Here is a 22,272-nt window from a genome sequence, read left to right as displayed (position 1 = left end):
TTATGATCGTCCATACCATTCATGCTGGTGCGTTCCCACTAGTGCTGCCCGATTCAGAAAAAAAAAATTTTTGATTCGATTCAATTCAGCCTATTGAATAGATTTTTTGATTCGATTTTCCTGCCCAATTGGGTGTGTTATTCAAACATCCTAGTGGATTTATTTTATAGCCTTTTCACCCCCTTTGCCTTCTCCTAACCACACTGGCGCTGTGTAGTAAACAAAAAAGACTTTTCCTCTCTCTGTTAAATCCTAGCTCTGGCAGGATACATGTTTCAAATTTGACATATTGTAATCACAAAAGTGAAAATAAAATTATTTTTTCTACCTTTTGTTGTCTGGTCATTATTCAAATCTTGTTGGTCCCAGGCTCTGGTTGTCTTCTGATAACTTGCTTGCCATGGTCACCTTCTTTCTCCATGCTAACCATCCATCTTCCATCTCTGTCCTTCCCTTCCGTTTCCCTTCCCTCCCCCAGAGGGCTGGCATCTTTCCTTTTTTACGTCTCCATCCACAGAGCCACCTTTTCTCAACTACTCTTTCATCCAGCATCTCTCCCTCCTTCCCCACTATCCCAGGGTCCACCATCTCTCCCTTTCTTTTCTCAACTGACCCTCCCCCCTCGCCCCCTAAAGCAGGAGTGGCAGCGGCCAGCTAGCAAGAGGCAGCGTGCCGCTCCTGCTTTAGGGGGCAAGGGGGGAGGGTCAGTTACCAAATTGGGCGGCCGATTTTTTTTTTGTGTTTTAAATCAATTTGAATTGATTCACCCGAAATAAATCGGTGAATCATTTTGAATCGGCAGCACTAGGGACAGGAGGTCACTTTTCCCCATAAGCATCTACTGACTTTCTGATAATAATATACAACACCTAGGAATAGGCTGTTATTCTTTTACTGGCTATAGAAACTCTGCTTTCTGCAGGATATCCCAGGGGATTTTATACCCGGAGGATCTTCATTCTAATTCTGATCAATTGTAGAAATGGACTTGAAAATAACATTTCCACTAATATTTTATTTATTCACAATTTGATATACCACAACAACTAACAGAACTAAGCGGTTCACAGACTACTAAAATATTTGATAGAAAGAGGGAATGCCAGTGTTTACCTTTACACATGGGTAGAGATGTTAATCTAAATTAAATCAGATGTTCTAACAGAAAAGCAAATTGTACTTGTATTAAAGCGGGAGCGAATAAACAGGTTTGAGCAATGTGGAGCTTTCCTAGAGACCTCCAACTGACAGCATCTATTGCGTTTTAGGAGTTCGCCAGAAATGTAACCGTCACGTATCACACGGATCTTCCAAGCTGGCACAAAAGGTTAAACTGTACTTAGACTGTCTGTTTGTCCAGCTGTTTGGGTTTTCACGTTTCCGTTTTTGATATCTTAGCAGTCAGTGGAAAATTTATACAAGTATACTGGAAATAAGTGGGCTCTAACGGGCCGTAATTGCTTTGTGCATCATCTACACCCCCTGGATTCCCACCTCTTTTACCTTTTCTTAGGATTCAGACCCTCCTCTCTGATCATTGCTCCACACGGGAGCCTAGAAACAGCTCGCGTAGCTTTCCCCTCCTAAATCCTCACGCGCCTCAATGCACCCAGCCTCAACTGGGCACGCGTGGTCACCTGCATAATTAATCCTCCCGTGCGGTAAGCGGGGCTCTCAGAGGAAGGATTGGGCTAGGCCAGTGGAGATTAATAAGGGCCAACACACGGCCATGTAAGACCCGTTTTCTTTTGAAATGCTTTTTACCTTGGCAGTCTCTCATTGGCTTGTAGGGAGTCAGCATGTGATTTGCTTTTGCTGTTTTCCCCCCTTTGCAAATAACAAAAGAAGGAGAAAGGGGTAGTGATTGCGGGATGCCGGAGGACGCTGCAAAGAGTGTCTAACAGCTGCAGCACTTCTGAATCGGCCAGACCAATTTTTAAAAAAAGCAAATTGATTCGAATCGATTCACGCAAAGTGAATCGGTGAATCGATTTGAATTGTTGGCAGCACTACTTCCCACCCAATGTCAGATTGCAGGATCTGCAGTTCAGTAAGAATGCTAAGAAGTCAACTAGGGGAGGTAGGAGGATTGTGAGAATATATACCTGATGTCCTGGGAGAACACCTGCTACAGGTGAGTAACTTTGTTTATTCCGAGGACAAGCTGCCAGGACTATGCCTCTAGGAAGAGGGTTATAGTTAAACATGAGCCTGTTGAGACCCAAAGGGCTGGAGGGTAAGTTAGAAATTAGGAAGAGAATAAATTTTGCATAGACGTTAACACAGCTCGAACTTTATGAGCAATGACATGGCCTTCAAGTGTCAAACCAGCTCGATCATTTACGAAAGAGATATAGTCCACTAGTCATTTATTTTCTACTGGATCAGTGTGCAGCTATAGCACAGTTACTTTCTGTAAACGTCAATCGCTCCTCCTAAACTTACTTGCTCCACTTCATCACTGACGCTGAAACCGTGGATTGAAGACAAAGTTTTATTTTATTTTTCTTTCCAGCTTATGATTTATCTTTAATCTTATCTATTGTTTTGCCTTTTGTCTTTGTTTTGTTCTATTTCTTTCATTTAAATTTCTCCAGAATTCTACTGTTCAACGGCTCCCCCTTCTGCTTCTATTCCTTTCTCTCCTCTCTTCTACCTTCCAAAGTATTTAGATCAATGCTGTCTTGTTAAAATGTTTATTTTATTTTTATTTTTCCTCTAACTCTACTTTTCACTTCTCTATTACCCTCCAGGTACTTTAGTTAGATTGTGAGCCTTCGGGACAGTAAGGGAATTTTTCAAGTACCTTTCTTATTTCTAATCTTAATGTATATTTTCTGTAAACCGCTTAGAACCTAACGGATGTAGCGGTATATAAGAAATAAATTACATTACATTACATTACATTATCCGGGGACAGCAGGCAGATATTTTCACAGATGGGCGATGTCATCCACGGAGCCTGGTACAGATAGTGCTAAAATGTACTGTCACTTTACGCTTTAGAAAGCTTTGAGATTGCCTGAGTGCCTTCCCGCTCGATGCCAGCTCATGAGGTCATCAGTTCTATGCCCAAGTGAAGAAGCCAACTAAGGGAGTTGGGTGAAATGTGAAAATATCTGCCTGATGCACCTGTTACAATAAGTAACTGTGCTTTATCCTAGGACAAGCAGACAGCATATTCTCACATTTGGGACTCCCTAGCTTAACTAAAGGGGATGGAGGGAGAGTTGGCCTCCAAAGAAAACAAATGGTTAGTGCCATGTAACAAAATCAGATATTGTCTGATACGAGTAGGCGAAGAGCAAAGGAAGGAAATGGAGAGGATTAATATGTGGTATACAACCTTCCTCAGCAAGAGTGAAAGGGAAGAACCCAACAAAACGGGTGTATGGAGGCTCTAGTAGCCAACCTCATAGCGGCAGGTGAATCTGAGGATAGGAGAGGGAGATGCTGTAAAGATCTAGGAAGAAACAGTAGATTGGTACTGGAAAAAGGCATGTTTAAGGGTGTTTAATTAAAGCTACTGTTGTCCTAGGTCATCACAATTGGGAAACAAAAGGAAAAGCTGCAAAGCAAAATGGAAGTGCGGTTCCCATTAAATAGAGTAATGTTATAGGCAAAAACGGGAAAGAAAAAATAGGGAGGAGAGACAACTCAGTGACTACTGACAGGAGAATGTAGAGAAGCTGGAATGAAAAACTGGCTGACTGGGGGTAAGGCTATATGTCAGCAGTAGTACCCCTGAAGCTGACTAAATGTGTTGAAAAGTGAAGAGAGCTATTGCTCGAGGATTACAGAGTAGAAGTAGCACCTTGACTGGTTGCTTTCAAGGAGAGGAATATGGCTGAAAAGCAATATTTGAGGTGAAATTATGTGAAACATCCAGCCTCAGGTTTTACTGAGATACTGAGTTAGAGAACTGGACTCAGAATCCTGAGGACTAAGCAAGAGAAAATGGACCATTTCTAGTTAACCAAAAATGGAAGAAAAGGTGCAAAGAGAGCAACCATGAACCTGGGTGCGATTGGTGGAGGATTACAACAAGAAGGAACTGTACACCAAAGAAAGCTAATTCTGGATTGACCGGATGGCTTCTAGAAGTAGGTATGAAAGTAGAAAGGGGTCAGACAGTAAAGGCCAAGTCCTTCTAAATGTGAAAGAAAATATTATATGTACTTATTAGGAGTGACCTGGGATTTGACCCTTGGACCTTTGTATCAAATATCAGGACTTTACCTCTGAGCCAAGTTTTCTCAACTGAAAACAATATGAAACCAAAGATCGGAGGCTCAGGAAAGCAAGAATGGAAACAGGCATATGGTCTGGTTAAAGTTGTTTCGAAGTAAAAAGCAAGGTTAGGGCCATCAGTGGAAGAATGATGTTGGCTATATAGCAGAAGAATGTGAGAAACAATTGTACAACCAGAGGTTGAAAACTGTGATTAATAGTGACAATCTGGGTTATCCAAATTGGAGGAAACATGACATTATGAGGAATTGCACAAAAGTAGAAGATAAAAAGATTAGCAATGGAACAGAAAGTCCACTAGGCCAGTAGGAAAGAAGTGGAAACTTGTTAACAAAAACATTCTGTGCCTTGTAGAAATACATGTAGAAGCGGCAAGGGAAGAGTACATACTGCTTGAGATAAGTGATTGGATGATACAGCAGTTTGGTAATAGACAATACATAGTTTGGTAATAAAACATAGTACTACGAAAACCAGAATCCAACAGAGCACTAATTGCAACTTTGAGTAAGGAGAGCATAGTATTTACTGCGTACATGGTAGGTCCTAATGTATGGAGGAGGTCATATGGATATCATAATGAATGGAGCATGAACGCTATAGGGTAGTAAACAATGGAACTTGAAACTAATGAGTAAATATAACTCTTTACAGGGGTAGGAACATGCAATTGAGTAGACTCGAGCTGTTGTTAAGGTACTAGGGTACCAGGTGCCATTAGGGGTTTATTTGTTTTTTTGACTCCATAGAGAGTAGCAAAAAAAATACAAAATACTGGGTATACTTCAAGGTGTTGAGTGGGATATAAAAGTATTACCGCTCTGGAATTAGAGTAATATACAGTGGGGTACAAAAGTTTGTGAACACCCAGTCAAAAGTTATAGAACAGTAATAAAAGTATTACCGCTCTGGAATTAGAGTAATATACTGTATATATGAGGACGCCTCATAAATGGAACGCCTCAATTTGAGCATTGGTATCAGCAATACTGGATAGTTAATACATTGCTCAAGAATAAAGAGGTGCATGTATCCATAAATGGATAGGCAGAGGCCTGTAAAAGGTATAGTAAATACGAAGCTAGACCATAGATAAAAACAGGTTAACAGATAAGATCATCATTAATAAGATGTTTAAGTGGCCTTCACCTCTCCTAAGCCACTCCCAAAGTTCTTTAGAATATAGTAGTAGTTGAAATAGATGTCTGAGCTTGAATTGGAAGGAATGATTTTTTTTACCAGCTCAACAGGTGGTCAGTAGGGTGAGATATTCTGAACAAAGTATGGAAACCTCAAGAAAGCATAGTCAATATCCTCTGGGTCTAATAGACAAGGTTATCAGCATTGGTTCTGGGAAGAACATGGGCAAACTTGCCTATGACAAGGGAAAAACATATTGCTTGTATGTGGAGCTGTGGAAGTTTTCAGAAGGCAATCATGGACATTAATGTCAAGGTCATAGGTAGAAGAGGAGATGTATCAAATGGATGTCTGAAGAATCCAGAAGATAAGAGTTTAGATTCAGGGGGAGTTCATATTAAGTAGTATACACCCCCCATCTCCCTCCCTGTGGAAGCTGGCACTGTTCTCCAGGGTGCTTGAAGGCACTGTGGCATTGTCCCTGGGTCATGGAGATGTTCTGGAGGAGTGTAGAACAAGTAGAAGAACAGAAATAAAGTGATCCAACTTTAATGGATCCCTTTGGTTAAAAATAGTGGTGCCACAGAAGTCAAAGGCATATGTCCCACGAGATTATGAGAAATAGGCAAGGCGATCCAAACTTAATAAGTTCTACACCCAGAGTGGATCCCTGCTTTTCCCTCTATTCAGTATCTTGTGTTATAATAAGTAGTTGTTGGTGATGCATAGAAGAAGTGATCCATTTTTAACAGGTTCTACACCCATGGTGGATTTCTCTATGGAACAGCTCTGGCAGTAAGAACATAAGAAGTTGCCACCACTGGATCAGACCAGAGGTCCATCGCGCCCAGTGGTCCGCCCCCGTGGCGGCCCATCAGGTCTGTGACCTGTGAAGTGGTTCCTGACCATTTCTGTAACGTACCTCTACATCTATCTGTAACCCTCAATCCCCTCATCCTTTAGGAACCTATCTAAACCTTCCTTGAAACCCTGTAGTGTGCTCTGGCCTATTACAATCTCTGGAAGCGCGTTCCATGTGTCCACCACCCTCTGGGTAAAAAAGAACTTCCTCACATTTGTTCTAAACCTGTCCCCTCTCAATTTCTCTGAGTGACCCCTTGTACTTGTGGTTCCCCACAGTCTGAAGAATCTGTCCCTGTCCACCTTCTCTATGCCCCTCAGGATTTTGAAGGTTCTATCATGTCTCCTCTAAGTCTCCGCTTTTCCAGGGAGAATAGCCCCAGCATTTTCAACCTGTCAGCATATGAAAAGTTTTCCATACCATTTACCAGTTTAGTTGCTCTCCTCTGGACCCCTCAAGTACTGCCATGTCCTTCTTGAGGTACGGTGACCAGTACTGGACACAGTACTCCAGATGTGGGCGCACCATTGCACGATATAGCGGCATGATGACTTCCTTCGTCCTGGTCGTGATACCCTTTTTAATGATACCCAACATTCTGTTCACTTTCTTTGAGGCTGTCGCACATTGTGCTGATGCTTTCAATGTTGTGTCCACCATCACCCCCAGGTCTCTTTCAAGGTTGCTCACCCCTTGCAGTGATCCTCTCATTTTGTAGGTGAACATCGGGTTCTTTTTCCCTACATGACCTTGCATTTCCCTATGTTAAAATTCATCTGCCACTTTTTTGCCCACTCTTCCAGTCTCGTTAGGTCTCTTTGCAGGTCTTCGCAGTCTTCCGTGTTTCTAACCCTGCTGCAGAGTTTGATGTCATCAGCAAAGATAGAAGAGTCCAAAACGGTATAGAAGTTTTTAAAATAAATAAATAAATCTTTAATAGGCTTTACACATATGATGAAACTTTGAGTTACAGATCCATATATGAATGATAAGTAGAAGAGGACATCCAACCTTAAAAAGGCTGTATAGCCCTAGTGGACCACTCCAGTTCTTCACAATAGTGTTCTCAATGTGAATTTATGAAGTGGAGAACATCCAGAAGTTTTGGGGTGGCATCCTCAATTTTGTTCCTAAAAAGCCCTTCTCGAAGGCAAGAGATTATTTGGTAAATGATCCTGAACATGGATGTCCATGCCAGAGTCTCACAGCCATGGAAGATGTCCTCATAGCAAAAAAACAGTCGATGCTCTGGAAGTCACACTAATGTATCAATGGGTGATCTTAGCATAAACTTTCTGATTTGGAGAAGGCGTAGTCTTCTGGAAACTCTGAAGTTACCTCTGCTATGCTCTCTAGAAGCATGGCAAAAAGACTGAGCTGCTTTATTTTTCTAAGGAGCTGATATCTGAGGCCTCTGAACTTTCTATGTGGATTCGATGTTCACAGGAAGAAATCATTAAAACCCTATGCATCGAGGATTTTTGGTACCAGAAAGATGAATGATCTGCTGTTACCAGTAGGCTGATACCGAGGAAAACAGTGGAGCTGTCCCCGGATAACACCTGTTACAGTAAGTAACTGTGCTATATCTGCTATGTCTCCACCATCTCTTCCAGGATACTGTTCTAACGTTTCTGTCAAAAAGTATTTCCATAGATTACTCCTGAGCCTATCACCTCTTAACTTCATCTTATGCTCTCTCATTCCAGTTTCCTTTCAAATGAGAGACTTGACTTATGCGCATTTATGCCATGTAGGTATTTAAATGTCTCTATCATATCTCCCCTCTCCCGTCTTTCCTCCAAAGTATACATATTGAGATCTTTAAGTCTGTCCCCATATGCCTTATAACGAACACCAAGGGGTGGGATACACTATAGCCCTTCCTACAATATCTTCTATATTACAACTGTTTATTAACAAAAGTTTTCAGGCCCTCAGAGGTGCCACCAGATGCTCAATTATGTCTCAAAGTAACTGGCTTTATGCCCCCTATCGTCATCGGGTCTCTTTAGTTTTTTTAAAGTTTTTTTTTGTGCAATGCTATATTTTTGTGTTAATTCAATAAATAGTTGATAAAAGTTAGAACTTATCTTGGGTGGTTCAGCCAAGAGGGATAGAGTACTGCCAACATGTTTCACCCTATTCGGGTTTCCTCAGGGCACAATCCCTCAGAACTGTGTGTGCTCTATACGATGTGGCCACCCGAATGAATGATCTAAGATCTTAGATCATTCATTCGGGGGCCACGTCGTATAGAGCACACACAGTTCTGAGGGATTGTGCCCTGAGGAAACCCGAATAGGGTGAAACATGTTGGCAGTACTCTATCCCTCTTGGCTGAACCACCCAAGATAAGTTCTAACTTTTATCAACTATTTATTGAATTAACACAAAAATATAGCATTGCACAAAAAAAAAAAAAACAAACTTAAAAAAAACTAAAGAGACCCGATGACGATAGGGGGCATAAAGCCAGTTGCTATGAGACATAATTGAGCATCTGGTGGCACCTCTGAGGGCCTGAAGACTTTTGTTAATAAACAGTTGTAATATAGAAGATATTGTGGGGAGGGCTATAGTGTATCCCACCCCTTAGGTTGCAACAGTACGCATTCTTCTATAAATATTTTCCATCTATAAGCCTATATACTAATTTATAACGAACACCATGCACCATTTTAGTAACCTTCCTCTGAACTGACTCCATTCTTTTTTAAAGGTGCGGCCTCCAGAATTGTACACAATATTCTAAATGAGGTCTCACCAGATTCTTATACAGGGGCACAAATACCTCCTTTTTCCTACAGGAATATTATACCTCTTCCTATGCACCCATCAACTTTTCAACCTGTTTGGCCATCTTAATATCATCGAATACAATCACACCCAAGTCCCGTTCTTCTGTTGTACACAAGTTTTTCACTCCATAAACTATGGGTCTCAAGTTAGTCCCACTAATTCTACTGACTCAGAAGTTCTTTTTTGTGATACTAACAAAATTGTCTTTACTGGAATTCCCAAGCCACTTGCATTTTCAAGTGATTCGGAGCTTCATTCTGAATCAGAAGGTTTACAAGATATTACACTTAAAGACTTGTAGTTAGCAATAACTAGAGTAGAGGGGTTTCTGAGGTCAACAGTAAGACAGACAGTGGACTTTTCACAAGCAGTTGTTCATAAAATGGAGAATGTAGATTCCAATTTAGGTATTTTGGATAAGAAGATGAGCATTGGGGAATCACAAGTCACCACTTTGCAAACTGTTTCTACCTCAGCGGTTAAAGACTCTTGTGTTATGCACTCCAGGTTAGAAATAATGGGGAATTGTTTTAAAGCAAGGAATCTCCGCTTGGTTAATTTCCCTGTAACCCAACTGCTTTCACCTGAAATTTTGTTACACATTTTTTTAAGGAGATACTGGGTTTTCCCAATGCTGAGATCTTTCCTATTAATAATTACAATTATATTCCTCAGAAAAAACTTGAGTCTAATCAGGATGTTGACCAACTGATATCACCTGAAATAAATTTGACTGAATTTCTAGAGGATAGTCAGGATATGATCCAGACTCGGTCTACCCTGGTAATAACCTGCATGAGTGAGATGAATAAGGCACTACTAATGAAATTATACTTTAAAAATAGATTGATAAAGTTTTGTGGAGATTTGGTTAGAATTTTTCCAGATGTCTCCAGAGCCACCCAATTAAAGAGGAAAGAATTTTTGAATGCTCTGGAGGCAACTTTTTACTTAAGATTTCCATGTAAATGTTTAGTTAAATTGCAGGATACGGAATTTGTGTTCTGGAATCCAATTCAGTTGCAACAATTTATGCTAGCTAGAGAAATGAAATAATTACTGTTTACCTTTAACAGATATTAGAGTAATAAATGTAATTTTGCCCGTGATATGTTTGATTGAATTTGGGTTTAAGTTTTTAGACTCATATTTCATTCATCTGTTTACCTTTAATTTTCTTTTTTTTTATTTTCAATGTGGCACCTCAGTGTTGTGGGCTTGAAAGGAAATATTGAAAATGTGTTTTCCTTTACGTATTGTAATATCTTCCTTTTTTCCTCATTCATTATGCTTGTAATGTATGATTGAAAAATTTATAAATTTAAAAAAACCCACAAAACCCCCAGCAATTTTAGGACTTTTTAGGTGGGAGAACACAGAGGGATATGCAGAAACCCTTAAATTTCAGATACTCTCCCCCCGATTCACCTCACATTCTGTAACAGCGCTATTCACAGACCTGTGCTGGAAATGTGCTGCAGCCTGCCTCAACTCTCTTACTGTAGCGGAAAGTAGAAGAATTACTGCCTCATCTTAGGAATGCCTTCTCAACTTTGATCTTAACACTTATACAATTCGGCATAGTGTGGGCTTCAGCTAAGTAAACCAACATAAAGGGGCCCTTTCACTATGCTGTGGTAAGCACTAATATGCACTTACCACAAGTTAAAAACCATTACTGCATGGCGCACTTAAGGGTCTCATGGTAAATTTCAGATTGGTGTTTGCCTCCCATGTGCTGGGGACACGTTTGGGGGCAGATATTAGGCATGTTCTGCGCCAATCAGTTAGTACAGCTAACACTGCCATGTGCCAACCAATTAGCCATTATTGCCTAGAGAATAGGGGTTAGATCAGGGATCTCAAAGTCCCTCCTTGAGGGCCGCAATCCAGTCAGGTTTTCAGGATTTCCCCAATGAATATGCATTAAAAGCAGTGCATGCACATAGATCTCATGCATATTCATTGGGGAAATCCTGAAAACCCGACTGGACTACAGCCCTCAAGGAGGGACTTTGAGACCCCTGGGTTAGATGCACTAAAGCCTCCAATCATCTAACGATTGCTAATAAACTGGTTTGACCAGTTTAGCAACTGATTGTATTTGCTGACCCAGTGCACAAAATGGCTCACTGCACATTTTTCCATGTGATTGCTTACTTTCTCATCTAGCCATGCAAATAAGGTTGTTAATATTAAAATGCCATGCAAAGTAGCTGACCGATCAATGTTCTACCATCAGCTAGCCATGCACAAAAAAACAGCAATCACCTCTAGTGATCCGAAAGAAATTACTTTTTTCTTTTTTTAATGGGTAGATATTGTGTGTGTGTGCAACACACGCACAACATCTGTGTCATTAAAAAAAAATAAAGAGAGAAAAAGCCCCGAACAGCTAAGTGACAGGAGGCTGCTTTGGGCTTTCTGCCACTCAGCTGTTCAGGCTTCCGCAAACCGGCTCAGCGCATGTGTTAATTGCTCTCTCAGTTGCTCTCACAGCAACTGATCAGATTTGATTATGGCGAGTCACAGTGCAAATAATTTGCATGGAAACTTGTTGGAACTTCAGTCGCTGTTCCAGAGTCGGCCAACAGCAACTCACAGAGCGTTAACAACCGTGTTTTATGCATCTTGCCCTAGGTTTTGGTAAGTGCTCCAGCACTAATGACTATGTGCTAATAGGGTATTAGCATATGTACATTAACAGAAGAAATGAAAAATGTGGTTGTTTTACAGCAATGCTAAAAATGGCCTCAGTATATAGGAAAGCCTCGCTTTAGTGATGGCGCAGGCCACTTTTTAGCACAGCTTAGTAAAAGGGCCCTTAAGGTTTCACCAGATTTATGTCCAATTTTTAATAACTTAGAAGTACACTATAGAAAACCCTTACCTTTTAGACAAGTAGCACTCAAAAATTTTAACAGGACATCTTGAGGGATTGGCTGTGTTTTCGATTTGTTCAAATACTGGTTCATCATCCTCATGTTTTCTTTTTCCCCGTAGTAATTTTATCTTAAGAATAAAATAAATATATTTGACCATCTTTCAAACAGTATTCTTAGTAGCATTATGTTATGCTACAAAAAACTGAATTGCCTTAATCATTCTGGAATGATCACCATACCTTCGCCATCACTTCCACAAAGGGGAGACACCCGATATCGAAGACATGCTTTGTTTTCCTTTGTTAGAGGATTTTTTTTCCACTGCCTAAAAACTGTACCGAAGGAAAGTCTCAAGTGTTGCTCTACTGTTCTCAAACCAAAATATTTAGTGTTGAAATAGAAGAGTGTAAACAGAAGTACTAATGGAGACTGGGGTCCCAGCTGTTTTATTCTCCAAAGGTATTCTTCTTCAACTCGGGAAAATATTGAACCTTAGAAAGCACAGACAAATGTATGAAAAACGAGGAACAGAAAACTGATCAATAGGTTTCTAAACTGAAAAGAATTTGAAAAAAATGTAGATCCAAATACAAGAATACAGCAGAAATGTATCTGATCAGAGCATTAAAAAAATACTTGTGAAATGTGTAAAAACATCAGAACTGGTCATGCCTCTTCTAGAACCTAGAATTTCTTTCTAGATAATTTTCAAATGATAAATTTAGATGGAAAGATTAGGTTTTTACCTCAATAATCTTCTTTCTAGTAAAAAGGCATATGAGCCTTGAATGAGTGAGTTATTCTCCACTAGGTCCGATATCATCTAAATGTAGATATCATTACATTTTTTTCTCTCTTGGCTCCACCTCCTGCACCATTGGGCTATGCTCTAGCTCCTCATATACCAAAAGCAATTGACAATCACTATAAGAGGAGAAATAAGAAAGGCGGGATAACAGAGAACTCCCCAACCAAGCTAATTGTGCTCTGCAACGATTAAAATGTAACCAATCAATGCCAATAGGAACATAGCTTAAAACAAAGTGGAACCCCCCCAAAAAAAAAACACCACCTACCTGAGTGTAACCAGCACTAACACTTATGTAGTTCTCAAAGTCACTCACTTGCCTTTTTGCAATAGAGAGTTAACTCGTCACTCTTCTGGCCTGTCTGGAAGGAGAAAACCAAACATTTGGAAATATATATACATCTGAGAAAGCAAGGCGAAATGAAATCTGACAGAATGTGCCTTCAAGACTCATATGTCTTTCTATTAGAAAGAAGATTATCAAGGTAAGAACCTAATCTTTTCTAGTGCAAAAGGCATATAAGTCTAGAACCAGTGGGATACCCAAAGCAGTTCCCAGAGTCTAGGGCGGGACAGATGAGCCTGCTGCCAAAGGACCCAAAGGAGGTGTCCATTTGTGCCACCATGTCCACCCTGTAAAATTCTGTGAAAGTATGGAGGGTGGGCCACAGAGTTGCCCTACAAATTTCCTCAGGCAGAACTGCCTGGGACTCTGCCCATGAGGAAGCCACACTCCTCATAAAGTGTGCTCACACAGAAATCAGTGGACATTTACCATATCCAAAACAGAGAACAAGGAAACTAACCCCATGGAAAACAAACAGAAATTGCCAAAGTGGGAATGGAACAGTATACATCAACCAGAGATAGATTGTGAGCCCACCGGGACAGACAGGGAAAAATGCTTTAGTGTCTGAATAAATTCATGTAAAACCGTTATGAACTCCCTTGAGAAAATGGTATAGAAAATTGAATGAATAAATAAATATTTATTAAGAACCAATAAAACAGTCTCTGTTATATATTGAAGGAAACTGTGTTGTAGACCCGGCAAGGTCTGTGTTTCAGCACTGATGCCTGCCTCAAGGGTACACATACATCTAGAAAAACAGACATTTACAAATACTGATAATGTATAAGTAAAAAAACAGATATATCTGAAAAAGAAAGACAGTATTATATGATATGTTCAAATACAGGAATCATATTCATTAAGCCATAATCAGATCAAAAGCAAAATATTTTTTTCAAAAATGAATAAATGAACAACCCAAAAATACATTTAAAAATTTATAAATATATGTATATGTATGTATATAAAATAAACATGAATCTATAAGTTCATATCAAAAGATAATAAAACAATATGAAAAATGTGTATAAAACAAAGGAAACAACAAAATGAAAAGCAAAGTATACGGAATTCAAAACATACCCAATAGATGGCAGTCTTATAACCTTAATGATTCTGAAGAACAGAAACAGATCAATATCAAATGTAAACATTCAGTGGAAAATGGGATGATACCAAGAAAAGTGTGGAATAAGATGTCAAAGTGAATACATGACAGTAAACAAAGGTATAGAATGTGATATCAAACTTGTGTGAGTGTAGTTAACATCAATGTGAGAAACAGAAACATGATGGCAGTTAAAGGCAAAATGGCCATTCAGTCTGCACATCTGCAGTAACTATTATCTCTTCCTCTCTCTAAGAGATCCCATGTGCCTATCCTAGACCTTCTTGAATTCAGACACAGTCTCTGTCTCTACCACCTCTTCCGGGAGACTTCCACACATCTACCACCATTTCTGTAAAGAAATATTTCCTTAGATTACTCTACAGCCTATCACCTCTTAACGTCATCCTATGCCCTCTCATTCCAGAGCTTCCTTTCAAATGACTCATGCGCATTTATATCACATAGGTATTTAAACGTCCTTATCATATCTCCCCTCTCCCACCTTTCCTCCGAAGTATACAGATTGAGATCTTTAAGTCTGACTCCCATATGCCTTATGACGAAGACCACGCACCATTTTAGTAGCTTTCCTCTGGATTGACTCCATTCTTTTTACATCTTTTTAAAGGTGCGGCCTCCAGAATTGTACACAATATTCTAAATGAGGTCTCACCAAAGTCTTATACAGGGGCATAAATACCTCCTTTTTCTTACTGGCAATACCTCTTCCTATGCACCCTAGCATCCTTCTAGTTTTCTCCATTACCTTTTCAACCTGATCATCACATACAATCACACCCAAGTCCCACTCACATAAGATCTTCACCCCCTAAACTGTACTGCTCCCTTGGGTTTTTGCAGCCCAAATGTATAACTTTGCATTTCTTAGCGTTAAATGTTCTTAGATAATCAAGTTTATTTTAGATAGATGGTGCGCAATACTAAATAAATGTTCCTTGGCAGAAACTTCAAAGGAAAAAAACTAAAGAAATATCCCCTTCTATAGACATCAAATTGAATCAGTTAAGGGAAAACACTCAAAGTGGTTTACATACAGGTACTTCAAGCATTTTCCCTATCTGTCCTGATGGGCTCACAATCTATCTAATGTACCTGGGACAGCGGAGGATTAAGTGACTTGCCCAGAATCACAAGAAGCAGGGTGGGGTTTGAACCCACAACCTCAGGGTGCTGAGGCTGTAGCTCTAACTACTGTGCCACACTCTCATCCAAGGGATGACGATCCCAATTACACTATTATTCTGATAGATGTCAACGCCTCGATAAATTCAGTTTATCTTTGATTTTGAATGTTTATCTCCTAATGGTCTAAATGCAGAAACTGATTTTTCAGTTTTTTAATAAAATGTTTGTGACAGCCATTATGGTTTTCAAACATTATTCATATGTTCAGCTGTGGTGAATTTGTTTTATACATTTTTTATTATGTTCTGTACAAGTATTTATAAAACTTATGTCACATTTAATATTAATCACATTACAATATCTGCTTTATATACAGTTTTATATATTTCCCCCATTCATGCTTTGCTTTTATATCTTTACACTCCATACATAGTTTCTTCAGCCTTCATTAGTTCATACACAGTCTTCTAAATTGTACCTTTTTACCTTCTTAGATCTCTAGTCCATAAGACAATCGTGCATTCATATTCTGTCCTTCACTTTTTACATTCACCAGCTCATACAATTTGTACAGATATCCTTTTTTTACCCTGTAATGCAACATCACTTTTTTTTTTTTTTTTGCATAATCAGTGATCTCTGAGAGATGAACATTCATCAACGGATGCCTCTCGGGGATGCTCTTATATCATTCTAACATTTGTAATCACCATTTTTTCAGAGTTTGAATCGCTGTATGTTCTCCTAGTGGGTGAGTCTCTATGGTGCATTTGTTTTACGTTGGTTTTAAATGGAGCTTCACTAGCATTTTTTCATGCTGTTATAGTCCCCTGATATTTGTGATCGCCATTTTTAGCGTTTGTTTCATATATTTTATTTCACTTTCAGGATTTATTTTCAGAATACATTTTTCTAGCATTGTACCAGATTTTGCTGTGACAAGGTATTCCCTTCAAAATTTATTTGTTGTTTAATTTGTTTTGCACATATTTTTTAATATTATCTATTGATATCAACTTATAGATTCATATTTATTTTATATACATACATATATATATAATTTTTAGTTGAGTTATTCATTTATTTATTCTTTTTTGAAAAAAGTATTTTATTTATTCAATTTTCTATACCATTCTCCCAAGGGAGCTCAGAACGGTTTACATTAATTTATTCAGGTACTCAAGCATTTTTCCCTGTCTGTCCTGGCAGGCTCACAATCTACCTAATGTACCTGGGGCAATGGGGGGATTAAGTGACTTGCCCAGTGTCACAAGGAGCAGCGTGGGTTTGAACCCACAACCCCAGGGTGCTGAGGCTGTAGCTTTAACCACTGCGCCACACACTCCCCTTTTACTATTGATCTGATTAAATGAATATGATTAATCTAATCTAATCTAATCCTTAAGTATGTCTTTCTTTTTTGGATATATTTGTTTTTTTACTTATACATTATCAATGTTTGCAAATGTCTGTTTCTCTAGATGTTTGTGCACCCCTGAGGCAGGCATCAGTGCTGAAACAGACACAGTTTACTTCAATATATAACAGACTGTTTTACTGGTTCTTAATAAATATTTATTCATTGGTTTTATCTCTGGTTGATGTGTACAGTTCCATCTCCACTTTGGCAATATCCATTTAACATACGCTGAAGAAATAGCCAAATGAATCCATCTTGAAATGGGAGTCTTAGAAGCCAGTCTCCACAGGCTAGAATTCATTAGAACAAAGAGATATGAGAGACGAAAATCATTTATCTCGAGATAACAGAGAAAAATTCTTCTGACATCTACAAACCCGTGGAATGGAACCTAAGTAGTCAGACTTCCTGATTTACGTGGAAGGCCGAAATCACCTTTGGCAAAAAACAATAAGGTACTGTTCGTAGTGATAACCCCAGCCTCCATAAACCTGAGGAAAGGCTCTCTGCTGGACAGAGTCTGCAGCTCTGAAACCCTTTTTACTGCGGCTATAGCTACCAGGAAATCTTTTTATTTTATTTTTATTGCAATTTTCAAATGAAATCTCACAAGTGCACACTTGTTCAAGCAATACAGAACCAATTAACTAAAATAAGGAAACACATATTTCCAGTTATCCTAAGTTTCTTCTTTAGACCCATAATGAAAGGAGAGGCCTAATTAAGGGGAGAAAAACAAAAAACGAAAAAGAAAAACAATTTACAAGAAAAGGCTTTAAAACGAATTAAGCTCTGTGAACCCTTTTCAATAGCAAACTAATTGGCTTGTGATTCAGGCGGACAAGTATATTATACGACATTTACAAGGATATGCCAACAAGAATTTTGCACCCTGTACCAACACTTCCTGTCTCCTATCCAAGAAAGCTCTTCTGATACTTTGTTTCTCTCGTGTCACATCTAGGTAAACCCATATCTTTTTCCTACAAAAGAGAGCTTGGACATTTTAAAGTATAATTTCATAATCATATTTACATCTTGCTCAAATACAAATGAAACCAACAGCGTTAATCTTTCAGAGATCTCTGATAAGAGAAGATTCCAAAATTGCAGAAATATTAAGATCTTAATTTCTCGCTAATTGATCACTAATTTCTGGGAAGTCTCCTATATTTGAGGAAATATAGTAAATTTTATTCACAGGAGGAATATTTTGAGAGGAGAATTTTAAAACTTCAATTAAACGTTTCTTAAAGGCATCTAATGGAGTCCCAGAAGATCTTGGAAAGTTCAAAAGATGAAGATTCAATCTTCTACTATAGTTCTCTAACATTTCAGATTTTCTTATGCAAAACTTGATTATCCTTAATTATAGATGTTGAAACATCTTTTAAAAGTTTCCATATCTTCTTTTACTGATGACAATTGTGTGGTAAATTAATTTTTTGTCCCTTATAAGGTTTCTGATGGTCTCAATTTTACTCATAAGAGCTGATATTTCTTTAGTTGTGGTGTCCACCTTTGCGTCAAATTTCTGGAGGGCATTCCAAATGCTCTCTGTCAACTCTGGCATTTTCTTTCTGCCAGGAACAGCAAACTGCTGCATTGATTTTCCATATTCCAGCAAGTCACCTGCAAGATCTTCCCTCTAGTTTGGCGACTTCCACCAAAGGAAGCCTCTCTAGACTCGAAGGGGCCATGGGACGAGGCCGCTAATTGCTCTATGGAGGTGAAAGAGTGACTTCCAACCCTGATGCAGACGAGTCTCCCTTCTCACGAAGTTGCACTGGGGATCCTCCAGAGCTCAACCACGAAGTTCTTGATGGTCTTCTGAGAAGTAGGTGCATTCTTAGAGCTTGAGGAAAGAACTCTAACCGCTGCCTTTCTCTTGGTATGCGGCATAGTCTAGAAAAAAAATCTTCGCTCAACTCACGAGAGCTACCACGGGACACTTCACGCTGCCATCTATAAATGCCTCCCTAATCCCAGGAAATCCATCTTAACGGTAAGATCCATCAGAGATGCCTCACGTAAGAGCTTTTACGGGGCCTTAGTGAGGGCATGAAAACAATGTTAAGAATCCAAGTGGAAAAACAGCTATCTCACAGGAGGATGCGGCTGCAAAGCACTCTTCAGAAACATGTTTATATCAGGATGAGAGGCCAAATAAACCTTTGCCTCTTGAGACATAAAGCATGAGAAATCTGCCACCTGCCTTTTGAAAGAACTAACTATCAGATTTTCTCAAGGCTGTCCTTAAAAACTCTATATTCTGCTTATTACACCAGTGCTGAAACATTTCCCAAGCCTTGGCATAGCCCACAACAGTTGCCGTTTTCTTAGATCATAGTTATGGTCACCTTCAAGTAACTCTTCTGTTCTAGGGCTGAACGTTCCAGAGCCATACAGTAAGCTTGAAGTGTTCCAGAACCTCCTTGGCAAATGGACCTTGTGACAGAAGAGTTGGATGAAATGGCAGCTTGACACACTTGTCCCTCTGCAGCCGAACCATATCCACATAACATTGAGAATGCAGCCAATCTGAGGCCACCAGAATTACTAAGCCCAGGTGGGTTGTTATTCTTTGAATGACCCAGTCTTATCATGGGCCATGGGATAAACAAGCACATCAGTCCTGCCTCCAGCCAAGGCTGAACTACAGCATCCATACCATCTCTATCAGAATTGCATCTTCAGCTGAAGAAACTTGGGATTTTTTTTTTCTTGGCTGCCAACGCCATTAAATCAAACTTTGGACGTCTCAATCTACGTACAGTGCTACCGAAGTCTTTCTGGGTCCAGAGAATGCCAGTTGAGATCGTCTGTACATTGTTCATCCCCACCTCATGTGATGCTGTAAAAGCTTATAAGTGGACTTCTACCCAGCAAAACAACAACTGGGCATCCAGTCTCAATGGGGCACTTCAAAAGTGCATTGCCACTTTAATTTCTTAGAAAGTTTGCGATAGCCCGCACCACGCATGCATGAGTGCCTTCCCGCCCGACATAGGTGTGCGGTCCCTCAGTTCAGATAAGCCAGCTAAGAAGCCAACCAGGGGAGGTGGGTGGGTTGTGAGAATATCTGCCTGCTGTCGCTGGTAACAGCTGTTAAAGTAAGTAACTGTGTATTATCCCAGGACAAGCAGGCAGCATATTCTCACACATGGGTGACCTCCAAGATAACCTCAAGAAGAACAAGGCAGAACTTGAGGGAGTCCAGAGAAGAGCGACTAAACTGATAAAAGGTATGGAAAACCTCTCATATGCGGACAGGCTGAAAAAGCTGGGGCTATTCTCCCTGGAAAAGCGGAGACTTAGAGGAGACATGATAGAAACCTTCAAAATCCTGAAAGGCATAGAAAAGGTAGACATGGACAGATTCTTCACACTGTGGGGAACCACAAGTACAAGGGGGCACTCGGAGAAATTAAAAGGGGGCAGGTTTAGAATAAATGCTAGGAAGTTCTTTTTCACCCAGAGGGTGGTGGACACATGGAACGCGCTTCCGGAGGCCGTGATAGGCCAAAGCACGTTACAGGGCTTCAAAGAGGATTTGGATAGGTTCCTAGAGGATAAGGGGATTGAGGGATACAGATAGGAGTTGAGATAGGTTATAGGAATAGTCAGGGACCATTGCACAGGTGATGGGCCTGGAGGGCCGCCGCAGGAGCGGACCACTGGGCGGGATGGACCTCTGGTCTGACCCAGCGGAGGCAAATTCTTATGTTCTTAACCAGAATGGGATGGTGAGAATGTTGGCCTTTAAGAAAATAGATGTTGTAATACTGACTGGCCAAAGTGCCCATCCCATCTGGAAAAAGATTCCAGACAATAAGATGAGGTGAAGGTATGAACAGAGGACCAGGTGGAAGCTTTACAGATTTCCTCAATAGGAGTAGATCTAAGGAAAGCTACAGAAGCTGCCATAGTTCAGAGGGGTAGGGAACTCCGGTCCTCGAGAGCCGTATTCCAGTTGGGTTTTCAGGATTTCCCCAATGAATATGCATGAGATCTTTTTGCATGCACTGGTTTCAATGCATATTCATTGGGGAAATCCTGAAAACCCGACTGTAATGTGGCTCTCAAGGACCAGAGTTCCCTACCCCTGGCAGACCTTGTGGGCTGTGACACGACTCTCCAGTTGCAGTCCAGTCTGAGCATAACAGAACGATATACAGGCAACCAAGCAGTTGGAAATTGTTTTCTTGGAAATAGGATGCCCCAACTTATTAGGATCAAAAGAGACAAAGAGTTGGGGAAATGTTTGATGTGGCTTTGTCCTGCCGATGTAATAGGCCAAAGCATGCTTACAGTCCAGAATGTAAAATGCTTTTTCTCCTGTATGAAAATGAGGTTTAGGGGGAAAAAAACTGGAAGAACAATCAACTGATTGAGATGAAACTCCATAACAACTTTCTGCAGAAACTTGAGATGCATGCGCAGAACCACTCTGTCATGGTGAACAACTGTGAACGGTGGATCTTCCATTAACGTTTGCAGCTCACTGACTCTTCTGGCCAAAGTGAGAGATATGAGAAAACTACTTTCCAGGTAAGAAACTTGAGATGAGCCATGGCCATTGGTTCAAATGGAAGCTTCATTATCCTGGAAAGAACCATATTAAGGTCCCAGACTACTGGAGGAGGTTTGAGAGGTGGTTTCACATTGAAAAGTCCCTTCATGAATCTGGAGACGAAAGGATGAGCAGTGAGAGGTTTACCCTCAACTGGAAGGTGAAAAGCTGTAATAACACTGAGATGAACTCTAATAGATGTAGATCTGAGACCATATTCAGATAGATGAAGCAGATAATCCAAAACCAGTTCAACTGATAAGGAAGTTGGATCGTGACGATGAAGATGACACCAGGAATAAAAACGAGTCCACTTTTGTTGATAACATTGTTGAGTGGCTGGCTTCCTGGAGGCGTCAATAATATTGTGGACAGGCTGAGAGAGATGTAATTCAGATTGATTCAGCCCGAGAGAAACCAAGCTGCCAGGTGTAATGATTGCAGGTTGGGATGTGCAGCAACACGGTCCGGTGAGGAAGATGTCGATGTAGAGGCACTCACTGAGATCGGGACCAGGCGCTTTCGGGACTTTGCGAGGTCGGCATGACTTGGCTCAATGCAGCTTTAACCTGTGTCACGGAGGGGGAAGTGGAAGGCTTCTTAGACGGCTTATCTAATGGGATGGTATACTCGACACCGGTGTCACTGCCGGTGTCTCTGTCGTCGATGCCAGAGTCTTTGGTGCAAATTTACCGTGTTTCGCCAAAAACAAGACACTGTCATATTAATTTTGGGCCCAAAAAATGCACTAGGTCTTATTTTTTTCCATGTACAATGGTCATCTCTCCCTTCCTCTCCTCCATCCCAATTCTTCCTATTTCCTTTCTCTCCCCCACATGTGCATCTTCCTCCCCTCTCAACCATCCCCTTCAGGAGTATCTTTCTATCCCTCCATCCCATCTATCCCTCCCTCCCTCCCCTT

The 22,272-nt window shown here is 40.2% G+C and overlaps 1 protein-coding gene across 1 annotated transcript in view; it reads right to left on the bottom strand.

The window, feature by feature from the left end:
• ZMYM2 (zinc finger MYM-type containing 2) overlaps positions 1-22,272 on the bottom strand; it is a 537,976-nt gene that overhangs the window by 5,728 nt on the left and 509,976 nt on the right. The window contains 3 exon segments of the mRNA XM_033950396.1: positions 11,946-12,052; positions 12,054-12,067; positions 12,180-12,431. Coding sequence (XP_033806287.1) covers positions 11,946-12,052; positions 12,054-12,067; positions 12,180-12,431 — 373 coding nt within the window.

Source organism: Geotrypetes seraphini, chromosome 6 (assembly GCF_902459505.1).
Source record: "Geotrypetes seraphini chromosome 6, aGeoSer1.1, whole genome shotgun sequence".
Taxonomy (NCBI): Eukaryota; Metazoa; Chordata; class Amphibia; order Gymnophiona; family Dermophiidae; genus Geotrypetes; species Geotrypetes seraphini.
The sequence above is the reverse complement of the archived record's forward strand: the minus strand, read 5'-3'. Positions and strand labels throughout refer to the sequence as shown.